Here is a 16,069-nt window from a genome sequence, read left to right as displayed (position 1 = left end):
CCTTTCCCCATGGCAGGCACCATTGTGTGCATGTTATGGTATCTTTCCCCATGGCAGGCACCATTGTGTATATGTTATGGTATCTTTCCCCATGGCAGGCACCATTGTGTGTATGTTATGGGATCTTTCCCCATGGCGGCATCATTGTGTGTATGTTATGGTATCTTTCCCCATGGCAGGCATCATTGTGTGTATGTTATGGTATCTTTCCCCATGGCGGCACCATTGTGTGTATGTTATGGTATCTTTCCCCATGGTGGGCACCATTGTGTGCATGTTATGGTATCTTTCCCCATGGCAGGCACCATTGTGTATATGTTATGGTATCTTTCCCCATGGCAGGCACCATTGTGTGTATGTTATGGGATCTTTCCCCATGGCGGCATCATTGTGTGTATGTTATGGTATCTTTCCCCATGGCAGGCATCATTGTGTGTATGTTATGGTATCTTTCCCCATGGCGGCACCATTGTGTGTATGTTATGGTATCTTTCCCCATGGTGGGCACCATTGTGTGCATGTTATGGTATCTTTCCCCATGGCGGCACCATTGTGTGTATGTTATGGTATCTTTCTCCATGGCAGGCACCATTGTGTGTATGTTATGGTATCTTTCCCCATGGCAGGCACCATTGTGTGTATGTTATGGTATCTTTCCCCATGGCAGGCACCATTGTGTGTATGTTATGGTATCTTTCCCCATGGCAGGCACCATTGTGTGTATGTTATGATATCTTTCCCCATGGCAGGCACCATTGTGTGTATGTTATGGTATCTTTCCCCATGGCAGGCACCATTGTGTGTATGTTGTGGTATCTTTCCCATGGCAGGCACCATTGTGTGTATGTTATGGTATCTTTCCCCATGGCAGGCACCATTGTGTGTATGTTATGGTATCTTTCCCATGGCAGGCACCATTGTGTGTATGTTATGGTATCTTTCCCCATGGCGGGCACCATTGTGTGTATGTTATGGTACCTTTCCCCATGGCAGGCACCATTGTGTGCATGTTATGGTATCTTTCCCCATGGCAGGCACCATTGTGTATATGTTATGGTATCTTTCCCCATGGCAGGCACCATTGTGTGTATGTTATGGGATCTTTCCCCATGGCAGGCACCATTGTGTGTATGTTATGATGTCTTTCCCCATGGCAGGCACCATTGTGTGTATGTTATGGTATCTTTCCCCATGGCAGGCACCATTGTGTGCATGTTATGGTATCTTTCCCCATGGCAGGCACCATTGTGTGCATGTTATGGTATCTTTCCCCATGGCAGGCACCATTGTGTGTATGTTATGATATCTTTCCCCATGGCAAGCACCATTGTGTGTATGTTATGGTATCTTTCCCCATGGCAGGCACCATTGTGTGCATGTTATGGTATCTTTCCCCATGGCAGGCACCATTGTGTGTATGTTGTGGTATCTTTCCCCATGGCAGGCACCATTGTGTGTATGTTATGGTATCTTTCCCCATGGCAGGCACCATTGTGTGTATGTTATGGTATCTTTCCCCATGGCAGGCACCATTGTGTGTATGTTATGATATCTTTCCCCATGGCAGGCACCATTGTGTGTATGTTATGGTATCTTTCCCCATGGCGGCATCATTGTGTGTATGTTATGGTATCTTTCCCCATGGCGGCATCATTGTGTGTATGTTATGGTATCTTTCCCCATGGCAACATCATTGTATGTATGTTATGGTATCTTTCCCCATGGCTGCACCATTGTGTGTATGTTATGGTATCTTTCCCCATGGCGGCATCATTGTGTGTATGTTATGGTATCTTTCCCCATGGCGGCATCATTGTGTGTATGTTATGGTATCTTTCCCCATGGCAGCATCATTGTGTGTATGTTATGGTATCTTTCCCCATGGTGGCATCATTGTGTGTATGTTATGGTATCTTTCCCCATGGCGTCACCATTGTGTGTATGTTATGGTATCTTTCCCCATGGCAACATCATTGTGTGTATGTTATGGTATCTTTCCCCATGGCGGCATCATTGTGTGTATGTTATGGTATCTTTCCCCATGGCAGGCATCATTGTGTGTATGTTATGGTATCTTTCCCCATGGCGGCACCATTGTGTGTATGTTATGGTATCTTTCCCCATGGTGGGCACCATTGTGTGCATGTTATGGTATCTTTCCCCATGGCGGCACCATTGTGTGTATGTTATGGTATCTTTCCCCATGGCAGGCACCATTGTGTGTATGTTATGGTATCTTTCCCCATGGCAGGCACCATTGTGCGTATGTTATGGTATCTTTCCCCATGGCAGGCACCATTGTGTGCATGTTATGGTATCTTTCCCCATGGCAGGCACCATTGTGTGTATGTTATGGTATCTTTCCCCATGGCAGGCACCATTGTGTGTATGTTATGGTATCTTTCCCCATGGCAGGCACCATTGTGTATATGTTATGGTATCTTTCCCCATGGCAGGCACCATTGTGTGTATGTTATGGTATCTTTCCCCATGGCAGGCACCATTGTGTGTATGTTATGGTATCTTTCCCCATGGCAGGCACCATTGTGTGTATGTTATGGTATCTTTTCCCATGGCAGGCACCATTGTGTGTATGTTATGATATCTTTCCCCATGGCAGGCACCATTGTGTGTATGTTATGGTATCTTTCCCCATGGCGGCATCATTGTGTGTATGTTATGGTATCTTTCCCCATGGCGGCATCATTGTGTGTATGTTATGGTATCTTTCCCCATGGCAACATCATTGTATGTATGTTATGGTATCTTTCCCCATGGCAGCATCATTGTGTGTATGTTATGGTATCTTTCCCCATGGCGGCATCATTGTGTGTATGTTATGGTATCTTTCCCCATGGCAGCATCATTGTGTGTATGTTATGGTATCTTTCCCCCATGGCGTCACCATTGTGTGTATGTTATGGTATCTTTCCCCATGGCAACATCATTGTGTGTATGTTATGGTATCTTTCCCCATGGCGGCACCATTGTGTGTATGTTATGGTATCTTTCCCCATGGTGGCATCATTGTGTGTATGTTATGGTATCTTTCCCCATGGCAGGCACCATTGTGTGTATGTTATGGTATCTTTCCCCATGGCAGGCACCATTGTGTGTATGTTGTGGTATCTTTCCCATGGCAGGCACCATTGTGTGTATGTTATGGTATCTTTCCCCATGGCGGGCACCATTGTGTGTATGTTATGGTATCTTTCCCCGTGGCAGGCACCATTGTGTGTATGTTATGATATCTTTCCCCATGGAGGGCACCATTGTGTGTATGTTATGGTATCTTTCCCCATGACAGGCACCATTGTGTGCATGTTATGGTATCTTTCCCCATGGCAGGCACCATTGTGTGTACCGGTATGTTATGGTATCTTTCCCCATGGCAGGCACCATTGTGTGTATGTTATGGTATCTTTCCCCATGGCAGGCACCATTGTGTGTATGTTATGATATCTTTCCCCATGGCAGGCACCATTGTGTGTATGTTATAGTATCTTTCCCCATGGCAGGCACCATTGTGTGTATGTTGTGGTATCTTTCCCATGGCAGGCACCATTGTGTGTATGTTATGGTATCTTTCCCCGTGGCGGGCACCATTGTGTGTATGTTATGGTATCTTTCCCATGGCAGGCACCATTGTGTGTATGTTATGGTATCTTTCCCCATGGCGGGCACCATTGTGTGTATGTTATGGTACCTTTCCCCATGGCAGGCACCATTGTGTGCATGTTATGGTATCTTTCCCCATGGCAGGCACCATTGTGTATATGTTATGGTATCTTTCCCCATGGCAGGCACCATTGTGTGTATGTTATGGGATCTTTCCCCATGGCGGCATCATTGTGTGTATGTTATGGTATCTTTCCCCATGGCAGGCATCATTGTGTGTATGTTATGGTATCTTTCCCCATGGCGGCACCATTGTGTGTATGTTATGGTATCTTTCCCCATGGTGGGCACCATTGTGTGCATGTTATGGTATCTTTCCCCATGGCAGGCACCATTGTGTATATGTTATGGTATCTTTCCCCATGGCAGGCACCATTGTGTGTATGTTATGGGATCTTTCCCCATGGCGGCATCATTGTGTGTATGTTATGGTATCTTTCCCCATGGCAGGCATCATTGTGTGTATGTTATGGTATCTTTCCCCATGGCGGCACCATTGTGTGTATGTTATGGTATCTTTCCCCATGGTGGGCACCATTGTGTGCATGTTATGGTATCTTTCCCCATGGCGGCACCATTGTGTGTATGTTATGGTATCTTTCTCCATGGCAGGCACCATTGTGTGTATGTTATGGTATCTTTCCCCATGGCAGGCACCATTGTGTGTATGTTATGGTATCTTTCCCCATGGCAGGCACCATTGTGTGTATGTTATGGTATCTTTCCCCATGGCAGGCACCATTGTGTGTATGTTATGATATCTTTCCCCATGGCAGGCACCATTGTGTGTATGTTATGGTATCTTTCCCCATGGCAGGCACCATTGTGTGTATGTTGTGGTATCTTTCCCATGGCAGGCACCATTGTGTGTATGTTATGGTATCTTTCCCCATGGCAGGCACCATTGTGTGTATGTTATGGTATCTTTCCCATGGCAGGCACCATTGTGTGTATGTTATGGTATCTTTCCCCATGGCGGGCACCATTGTGTGTATGTTATGGTACCTTTCCCCATGGCAGGCACCATTGTGTGCATGTTATGGTATCTTTCCCCATGGCAGGCACCATTGTGTATATGTTATGGTATCTTTCCCCATGGCAGGCACCATTGTGTGTATGTTATGGGATCTTTCCCCATGGCAGGCACCATTGTGTGTATGTTATGATGTCTTTCCCCATGGCAGGCACCATTGTGTGTATGTTATGGTATCTTTCCCCATGGCAGGCACCATTGTGTGCATGTTATGGTATCTTTCCCCATGGCAGGCACCATTGTGTGCATGTTATGGTATCTTTCCCCATGGCAGGCACCATTGTGTGTATGTTATGATATCTTTCCCCATGGCAAGCACCATTGTGTGTATGTTATGGTATCTTTCCCCATGGCAGGCACCATTGTGTGCATGTTATGGTATCTTTCCCCATGGCAGGCACCATTGTGTGTATGTTGTGGTATCTTTCCCCATGGCAGGCACCATTGTGTGTATGTTATGGTATCTTTCCCCATGGCAGGCACCATTGTGTGTATGTTATGGTATCTTTCCCCATGGCAGGCACCATTGTGTGTATGTTATGATATCTTTCCCCATGGCAGGCACCATTGTGTGTATGTTATGGTATCTTTCCCCATGGCGGCATCATTGTGTGTATGTTATGGTATCTTTCCCCATGGCGGCATCATTGTGTGTATGTTATGGTATCTTTCCCCATGGCAACATCATTGTATGTATGTTATGGTATCTTTCCCCATGGCTGCACCATTGTGTGTATGTTATGGTATCTTTCCCCATGGCGGCATCATTGTGTGTATGTTATGGTATCTTTCCCCATGGCGGCATCATTGTGTGTATGTTATGGTATCTTTCCCCATGGCAGCATCATTGTGTGTATGTTATGGTATCTTTCCCCATGGTGGCATCATTGTGTGTATGTTATGGTATCTTTCCCCATGGCGTCACCATTGTGTGTATGTTATGGTATCTTTCCCCATGGCAACATCATTGTGTGTATGTTATGGTATCTTTCCCCATGGCGGCATCATTGTGTGTATGTTATGGTATCTTTCCCCATGGCAGGCATCATTGTGTGTATGTTATGGTATCTTTCCCCATGGCGGCACCATTGTGTGTATGTTATGGTATCTTTCCCCATGGTGGGCACCATTGTGTGCATGTTATGGTATCTTTCCCCATGGCGGCACCATTGTGTGTATGTTATGGTATCTTTCCCCATGGCAGGCACCATTGTGTGTATGTTATGGTATCTTTCCCCATGGCAGGCACCATTGTGCGTATGTTATGGTATCTTTCCCCATGGCAGGCACCATTGTGTGCATGTTATGGTATCTTTCCCCATGGCAGGCACCATTGTGTGTATGTTATGGTATCTTTCCCCATGGCAGGCACCATTGTGTGTATGTTATGGTATCTTTCCCCATGGCAGGCACCATTGTGTATATGTTATGGTATCTTTCCCCATGGCAGGCACCATTGTGTGTATGTTATGGTATCTTTCCCCATGGCAGGCACCATTGTGTGTATGTTATGGTATCTTTCCCCATGGCAGGCACCATTGTGTGTATGTTATGGTATCTTTTCCCATGGCAGGCACCATTGTGTGTATGTTATGATATCTTTCCCCATGGCAGGCACCATTGTGTGTATGTTATGGTATCTTTCCCCATGGCGGCATCATTGTGTGTATGTTATGGTATCTTTCCCCATGGCGGCATCATTGTGTGTATGTTATGGTATCTTTCCCCATGGCAACATCATTGTATGTATGTTATGGTATCTTTCCCCATGGCAGCATCATTGTGTGTATGTTATGGTATCTTTCCCCATGGCGGCATCATTGTGTGTATGTTATGGTATCTTTCCCCATGGCAGCATCATTGTGTGTATGTTATGGTATCTTTCCCCCATGGCGTCACCATTGTGTGTATGTTATGGTATCTTTCCCCATGGCAACATCATTGTGTGTATGTTATGGTATCTTTCCCCATGGCGGCACCATTGTGTGTATGTTATGGTATCTTTCCCCATGGTGGGCACCATTGTGTGCATGTTATGGTATCTTTCCCCATGGCGGCACCATTGTGTGTATGTTATGGTATCTTTCCCCATGGCAGGCACCATTGTGTGTATGTTATGGTATCTTTCCCCATGGCAGGCACCATTGTGTGTATGTTATGGTATCTTTCCCCATGGCAGGCACCATTGTGTGTATGTTATGGTATCTTTCCCCATGGCAGGCACCATTGTGTGCATGTTATGGTATCTTTCCCCATGGCAGGCACCATTGTGTGTATGTTATGGTATCTTTCCCCATGGCAGGCACCATTGTGTGTATGTTATGGTATCTTTCCCCATGGCAGGCACCATTGTGTATATGTTATGGTATCTTTCCCCATGGCAGGCACCATTGTGTGTACATGTATGTTATGGTATCTTTCCCCATGGCAGGCACCATTGTGTGTATGTTATGGTATCTTTCCCCATGGCAGGCACCATTGTGTGTATGTTATGGTATCTTTCCCCATGGCAGGCACCATTGTGTGTATGTTATGGTATCTTTCCCCATGGCAGGCACCATTGTGTGTATGTTATGATATCTTTCCCCATGGCAGGCACCATTGTGTGTATGTTATGGTATCTTTCCCCATGGCGGCATCATTGTGTGTATGTTATGGTATCTTTCCCCATGGCGGCATCATTGTGTGTATGTTATGGTATCTTTCCCCATGGCAACATCATTGTATGTATGTTATGGTATCTTTCCCCATGGCTGCACCATTGTGTGTATGTTATGGTATCTTTCCCCATGGCAGCATCATTGTGTGTATGTTATGGTATCTTTCCCCATGGCGGCATCATTGTGTGTATGTTATGGTATCTCTCCCCATGGCAGCATCATTGTGTGTATGTTATGGTATCTTTCCCCATGGTGGCATCATTGTGTGTATGTTATGGTATCTTTCCCCATGGCGTCACCATTGTGTGTATGTTATGGTATCTTTCCCCATGGCAACATCATTGTGTGTATGTTATGGTATCTTTCCCCATGGCGGCATCATTGTGTGTATGTTATGGTATCTTTCCCCATGGCAGGCATCATTGTGTGTATGTTATGGTATCTTTCCCCATGGCGGCACCATTGTGTGTATGTTATGGTATCTTTCCCCATGGTGGGCACCATTGTGTGCATGTTATGGTATCTTTCCCCATGGCGGCACCATTGTGTGTATGTTATGGTATCTTTCCCCATGGCAGGCACCATTGTGTGTATGTTATGGTATCTTTCCCCATGGCAGGCACCATTGTGTGCATGTTATGGTATCTTTCCCCATGGCAGGCACCATTGTGTGCATGTTATGGTATCTTTCCCCATGGCAGGCACCATTGTGTGTATGTTATGGTATCTTTCCCCATGGCAGGCACCATTGTGTGTATGTTATGGTATCTTTCCCCATGGCAGGCACCATTGTGTGTATGTTATGGTATCTTTCCCCATGGCAGGCACCATTGTGTGTATGTTATGGTATCTTTCCCCATGGCGGCATCATTTAGTACATAATCTAATAAAGTAGTGTGATGCTTTGGCTAAATTAACATGTTATATCAAATTACCTGTTCATGGGCATCTGCTTTTTCAACATATCCACTGGCCATATGAAAGCGTGTGGTAGAAAATCCATCAGCACTGGTTACTTGTACTGGCATGGATGATGACTCTTTCATCAGTTCCTATTAAACAAAGTAAAGTAAGCTGTTTGTAGTACAAAAAAATAAGTGTGCTGTAGCATGCATGAATTATGAACAAGTATCATTTGCGTACAATTGTTTCTGATTTCCTTTCTATAATTTGGCAGCTTGTTGACTAACTAAAAATAGAATAGAATTTACATTTTCTATTATTTTTACATGTTGATCAAAATGAGCAAGAAAAAAAAGGTGCAATAGGTCTACTTCAGTGTTCGAAATTAGCGTCGGTCCGTCGGCCTCACGCCGACAGTGGGTGTAAAGGGCCTAGAGCTGTGAAAGACCATCAGTCCTTGTGACCGACCATAAATTTATATTTTTAAAAAAATGTTCCATTATTTAGTATGATTGTAAGACCAAATATATAATAAATATCTATAGTAACTCCAGAATTGTTTCAAAATTGTGTTTTCTTGCACGTTTGATCAACAAATGGCATCACTCATCGACCTGGACATACGAGTCATAATTCAAGCTCGCCGAATGATCGCGAAATGCGCCGAACGTGGGAACTGTAACAAACTATCTGATTGGATGTAGGCCGATCAAGCCTCCGATTCAAACCAATAGAATTCGCGCATACATTTTATGTTCCGCCATCTTTGATTTGCATCGAACACGCTGCAGAGTTATGTCTACATCGAAGTATGTGGCAATATTTAAACTGCCAGGAGCCTGCTGCTAAACGTGTGAAAACCACACAAGAAAGGCGTGACAAACAGCAAGAATACGAACGGTCTAGGCGTAAACCACGCACATTCCAAGTTAGCTGGCAGGCGGAGTTCAAAGACTGGTTACTTTTTGATAACAACAACAAGGTTTGATAACAAGATGATGTATTGCCGGCCTAGTCGAGGATCGTGCAGCAGAATTGATCCTTGTAGAAGATGAGGCTGACGCCAATGATTGTGAACACGATGCAAAATGCATGTCGATTCAGAGTCGGCCAGTGATCATGACAGTGTTTTTTCTGAAGATTTTGATGAGTTTAGTGACGATGAAAGAAATGATGATGACGTCTTTGAGGCTGCAGATAATATATCTGATTAATTAGTAAATAAAGGTTTTGTATTATCCGTTTAGTCTTTGTTTGTTAAATATCATGGCCTACAGTTAGCTAGAAGGACCTACAGTTTTAATTTGACATAGGTCCTTCGGGCCTGTTATGATTTTCAGTTAATTTCGAACACTGGTCTACTTGGAAACTTAATATTGACATTTACGAAATGAAGAGCACAACTCACCTCAATAAAATCTGCCTTTGGTGGAGGCAGACTAGCAATCTTTGCAGCTCTACAACTCTCTATCTCAAGAGCAGTTTTCCTACAATTAAGCATTTACATATTAAAGTTGAATTATTGGATTTATTTTCTTTGTAACCATTGATGTATGAAGTAGTAGGTGAAAAAATTCAATGCAAAGTATGAAGTAGTACAAATACTAAATGCAACAATTGTGATTTTCCGAAGACATGCAGGTAAGATGTTAATAGACAAACACTGCCAAGCGTCATCTATATTTGGCTGTTATTGTCAACATCTAAGGGCATTATTAAATACAACAAATCACATATGAAATCTTCTGCCTGACGCTTCTAAGCATTTATTGTGATGAACACAGCTATATATATTTTCCAACATAAATTCAGGCACGTTACGTCTAACTTTATACGAGTATTCTTTAACATCCAATTGAACTTAAATCAAAGAAAGCTTAGAAAGAACTCCCATGTGCTGAGAGTATTGGAGACACATTAAATATAATTCAAAACTACTTAGCTGAAAACTAATTATGCAAATCAGAAAATTAATATGACCAGATTTGAGTGTAAAACTAATGAGGTCTGCGCAATGTAACAGAAAATCTATGTTTCCAAGTTTAATTGAAATGTGATTAGAACCAAAAAATTATGAATTATTATGCTTATTAGGGAATTAATATGAACAGATTTTTACCCCAAACTAATTAGGTTTGTACATTGTCCTAGAGCATCTTTGTACTAAGTTTCATTGAAATGGAATAATTAGTACTTTAGATATCAGTGTGAAAGCTTAAAATTGGTTAATTATGCAAATTAGGTAATTAATATGTACAGATTTTAACCCACAATTATTCAGGTCTGTCTATTGTCCTACAGCATCCATGTACATTCATTGATATGTGATGTATAGTACCTGAAATATCAGTGTGAAAGTTGGTTAATTATGCAAATTAGGTGATTAATATGCACAAATATTTACCGGAAACTAATTGGGTCTGCATAATTCTAGATTCATTGAAATGTGATGATTAGTACTTTAGATATCAGTAGAAAAGCTAAAAATTAATTATGCAAATTAGGTAATTAATATGCACAATTATTTACCCTAAAACTAATCAGGTCTCTGCATAGTTCTAAAGGATCTATGTACCAAGTTTCATTGAAATGCGATGATTAGTACTTGAGATACCCGTGGAAAAGCTGAAAATTAACTAATTATGCAAATTAGGTGATTAATATGCACAAATATTTATCGAAAACAATCAATCTTTGCATAGTCCTTGAGTATGTAAGTACCAAGTTTCATTGAAATGTAATGCTCACTACTTATATCAAATGCTGAAAATTAATTAATTATGCAAATTAGGTAATTAATATGTACTGATATTACCATAAAAACTATCAGGTCTGTGCAGTGTCATATGACATCTATGTACCAAGTTTCATTGAAATGTCATGATCAGTACTTATATCAAATGCTGAAAATTAATTAATTATGCAAATTAGGTAATTAATATGTACTGATATTACCATAAAAACTATCAGGTCTGTGCAGTGTCATATGACATCTATGTACCAAGTTTCATTGAAATGTGATGATTAGTACTTATATCAAATGCTGAAAATTGATTAATTATGCAAATTAGGTAATTAATATGAACTGATATTACCATCAAAACTATCAGGTCTGTGCAGTGTCATATGACATCTATGTACCAAGTTTCATTGAAATGTGATAATTAGTACTTGAGATATCAGTGGAAAAAACGAAAATTGACTAATCATTATGCAAATTAGGTAATTAGTATCCACGGATTATTACCAAAAACTAATCAAAACCTAGCATTAGTTCAGAGCATGTATGTACAAAGTTTCATCAAAATCCAATGAGTGGTTGTTTAGATATCAGTGGAACAATCATGGAACAGCTAAAAATCAGCTAATTATCCTGCAAATTAGGTAATTAATATGCACGGATTTTTACCAAAAACTAATCAAATCTGCGCATATGTTCAGAGCATCTATGTACCAAGTTTCATCAAAATCCAATGAGTGGTTGTTTAGATATCAGTGGAACAATCATGGAACAGCTAAAAATCAGCTAATTAACATGCAAATTAGGTAATTAATATACACGGATTTTTACCAAAAACTAATCAAATCTGCGCACATGTTCAGAGCATCTATGTACCAAGTTTCATCAAAATCCAATGAGTGGTTCTTTAGATATCAGTGGAACAGTCATAGAACAGCTAAAAATTAGCTAATTATCATGCAAATTAGATAATTAACGAGCATGGATTTTTACCAAAACCTAATCAAATATGCGCATTGGCCCAGAGCATCTATGCACCAAGTTTCATCAAAAACCGATGTATGGTTCTTGAGATAGCAGTGGAACAGTCAGACACACATACACACACACACAAACACACACACACACACACACATACATACAGACTCACTAACTGCAAAGACTCCCATTATGTGCTTCGCACATGGGAGTCAAAAACGAAATACTTTCATACTTTCTAGGTCAGTTGTGTTGAACATTTTTCAAGTCAAAATTCAAAACCATGTTGTATGCCCAGAGTTTAGGTTGTCAAGATAAATTATAAATCAATGAATGTTTCAGGTGAACACTATAACTACTTATTTTAATTCATGCCTCATTTTATTATATATGTTTTAGCAGATAATACAATTTTATATGTTACAGATAATCAATTTGACACCATAAATCCATGGTCAAGAGAAAAAACAAACAAACTAAAGCTTAGAAATAAAATAAGTAAATTTTCCCAATCAGTTGACAATGACACTATCTTTAGTGCCTAGCAAGCACTTAAATTTCTCAAGAGTTCATAGCAAAAGTTGTCATCATAAATTGCTAAATTCAGCTTTTTTATTTAGTAAGAGCTTGTACAATCCGACTATTTTTACATGCGAGTAAGACTTGTAATTCATCCCCAATAGCCTGTTCATTACTTAGAAAACAAAACAAAACCTTTGCTCTGAAGATATTTTATTATATCTAAGTTTTTTAATTGGCAATGAGTGAGAAGAAATGAGAAACTTAGTGAAGCCGAGTTTAGCTGACTGTGTTGCACATTTTTGATTTGTTCTAAATATAGTACCAGTAAATTTCTATAGAGTTATATTTATCACTAATTTGTTAATGTGAATAATGTTTTAAAAAATGATGTCCATAAATTACTGTTCATTTTATTGTCAGAAAGAAAACCACGGCCAGAAGATGATTATTTTTAATTGATTTTTCAGGCAGATAATCCAAAGTAATATTATAATTACATCCACTGACAGGAAAATGTGACTTTAATGTAGATGCTGACTGTGGCCATACATGCACATCACCGAGGGTACTGCATTTTATGTCAACATAAACTATGATTTGAAATGGCAGTAGACAAAACACAAAAACATCATTAAGTTCAGGCTCACACACATGCATGCCTTAACCAATGTGATATTGTGCAGCAGCGCCCTCAAGTGCGTCTTTATCAAAGATTTAGACGGTATATCTATAGTGATTATGCTACAGACACACTATTCTGATATCCATTGTAGTTATTCATGCAAACACATACAAAGCTCAGCCAAGCAAACCTCAATAAAAGATTTTCTGATATAGAGAGACATTCACCTCTTACCATAAATAAATAAATGACTTTTATAATAAGATTGAATAGGATATACATACCTGGAAAGAATGTGTGAATTCTCTTTTTCAAATTCTTCCCTTTTCTGTTGTTGTAGTTCTTTTAATGCTCTATTATGTCTCTCATTGGATCTTTTTTCATTCTGTACAGCTATGGCTAATTTTATCTCATCTTTCTCTTGTGGATTCTATATAATAAAAGTACAACATTTAAAGGTTCATACATTCTTGATTATCTGCATAAATTATCTTATTTACCATGGACTAACACAGGATGAATGACTGGGGTATTTATTATATTTGCTGTTATTAAGTTTAATTAATAAATAAACACTGATCTTTACTTACATCTAGGCTAAGAAGCCTTGCAACAAAGATGGGAGATGATCAGTGTGCCCTAATATAGAATCCCCAAAATTGAGTTGAGTCAGTTTGTTCTAGGACAACCAATACATTGTATTGGTTGTCTGAGATTTGTTGACTGCTGTGGAGAGAGGCTTTCAAGAAGAAAGATAATTGTATGTGACTGACCAGGTGATTAACAGCACACACAAAAATTTGTTTCCTCCCAGAGTTCCTTCAATTTTTCACTTATTTTGGTTATAAAATGTTAATTTTGTTTTTTTGTAGTAAGATTTTTTTAAAATTACTATCAATGTACAATTTTCTATTGTCTCAATAATGCATCAGTGAATAAGCATAACTAGTTGAGTCACAGCAAATCTCTATGTGTCAGTAGTACGTCATATTGGTTTAGTTATAAAACAGTGATGTATCACAATTGAAATGTATTTACACTGTGGTCATTTCGCATTATTCAAAAAGGTGACATCATAATATTAGAGCTGCTATCTTAATATGCTTTCATGGCTCAACTTGATATTTATAATAATAAATATTTTATATTATGTAGATTGGTGAAGACTTTCAAGAAATAATTTAATTATTCTGTGTAGATAATAGCAAGTTAAGCAATGTATGTTACCTCTTTTTCAGCAGCTCTGTGTCCATCTCCAACACTCTTTAAACTCTCTGCATATAGAGTTTCTAATGCTATTTGTTTACTCTCTTGATCTTCTTTCCAGTCTTCCTGTAAATTTTCTGCCAATAAGCGTAATTCCTTGTCTCTCTTGTCCTTTGCCTGTTTCCTAAGTTTATGTGCAAACGCTCTCTCTTGTTCTCTCACCTATACAGATATGAGTAAGTATAATTGTTCAAAGTACTGCACAGGTTTATTGTACTGTGATTAGTAGATTAAAATAGTATCAACTGTATTGCAGATTAATGTGTATTAATGGACACATCCACCAGTGAGGGTAAAGCACAGTGTTTTATTTTATTCAAGCACTATGTTAAATTGGCAAGATACAGATACATCAGTAACGTGTATGCAGACATAAACCACTTATTCTGCGAAAAATGACAAAAATACTCCTTCCATGAAAATTATGCTAAAGTTCAGATTCTATTGAATTAGGTACACACCTGTTGTAATCTCAGTTTCCTTCTTCTTTCTCTCTCCTTTTTAATGATAGCAGCCTCTTCATTGGGACTCAGTCTGTATGTAGTCTTTGCCATATTAACTTTGGCCATCGCAATAGGCACTTTCATGGGGCAAATTTTTGTAATATATACAAGTGCTTTTAAAACAAAATATAAAACAAATAGATAAAAATAAACACTGTGTATGAAATTACCAACACGATACTGAGAGTTATAGCATCATTGGTGTGTGTGCTACAATACACACTGTACTATTATACATGCAAACTAAAATGCACAAAGATAATATAAACAAAACAAGACAAAAAAACGTAAACACAGTTTACACCGGGAATTAACACTCAACGAGTTGATCTAACATGCTGATCAGAAGAAACAATTGATTGCTAAAATGTAGTTCACAACATGACAAGAGTAAACGTGTTTTACTTAGAAATTAACAGAACAGCTTATTGTATAGTCGCATGAACGTTAAAACGACATGTACGTCGTTTTTGCTTGTTGTGACATGTTGAAATTTAAATTTTACACCTGCTAATAGTAAACAATAAACGCAATTTAACAACAAGACAAAACTTGGAAAAAACTATATCATAACAAAACTTTAACGATTGCTACTGCATGCATATCAACTAAAATTCATAAATATAGTATTGCAATGTACAGTCACTGTCGATAGGATCTGTTTCAAGTGCCAAACGTAACTGTCTTCACATTTACCGTCATTGACATTCATGTACATGCACGACGTTTTTATACGTTTTTGCTGTCCGAAAACAAAAACAACACAAAACACACGATTCGACTGTGAAATGTTCACCGAACTGTGTTCGTATCAGTGAAACAGAAGTGGAAAACAGTGAAACTGTTGTAATTATTTTTATGAAAAGACTCGTTTGCTGGGTGAAAAACAAGTGATGGTTGATTTTTTTCTTGACTCACCATGCACCAACCATCACAACGTTCCTTAATTGGCAATAAAATACTAAATGCGAAACTTACCAATACCATGAAGCCTGATTTCGACATAAAATCCAAGTAAATCGCAGCAACGAAACGAATGACGGTAACAAACCAAAAAACGCAACGAACGTTTGAAAAGAGCGCCCCCAATTATTTATGCCGTAAATCGGTGATTCAAATAAGCGACTATGTAAACGACCAACGCAGTACTATTCTAAAAAAAAA

General features: G+C 39.6%; 1 protein-coding gene across 1 annotated transcript in view; it reads right to left on the bottom strand.

The window, feature by feature from the left end:
* Positions 1-16,031, bottom strand: part of LOC100375046 (uncharacterized) — a 38,248-nt gene extending 22,217 nt beyond the window's left edge. Inside the window, exons 1-6 of the mRNA XM_085502486.1 lie at positions 15,884-16,031; positions 14,864-15,018; positions 14,364-14,564; positions 13,421-13,566; positions 9,683-9,761; positions 8,307-8,423 (exon numbers count right to left, since the gene is read on the bottom strand). Coding sequence (XP_085358612.1) covers positions 8,307-8,423; positions 9,683-9,761; positions 13,421-13,566; positions 14,364-14,564; positions 14,864-14,989 — 669 coding nt within the window. The 5' untranslated portion in view covers positions 14,990-15,018; positions 15,884-16,031. The remainder of the gene's footprint in view (positions 1-8,306; positions 8,424-9,682; positions 9,762-13,420; positions 13,567-14,363; positions 14,565-14,863; positions 15,019-15,883) is intronic.
* Between the last annotated feature and the right edge of the window lie 38 nt (positions 16,032-16,069).

Source organism: Saccoglossus kowalevskii, chromosome 1 (genome assembly GCF_978046115.1).
Source record: "Saccoglossus kowalevskii chromosome 1, keSacKowa6.1, whole genome shotgun sequence".
NCBI classification, from domain to species: domain Eukaryota; kingdom Metazoa; phylum Hemichordata; class Enteropneusta; family Harrimaniidae; genus Saccoglossus; species Saccoglossus kowalevskii.
Note: the sequence above shows the minus strand (reverse complement) of the source record. Positions and strands in the feature narration are given on the sequence as shown.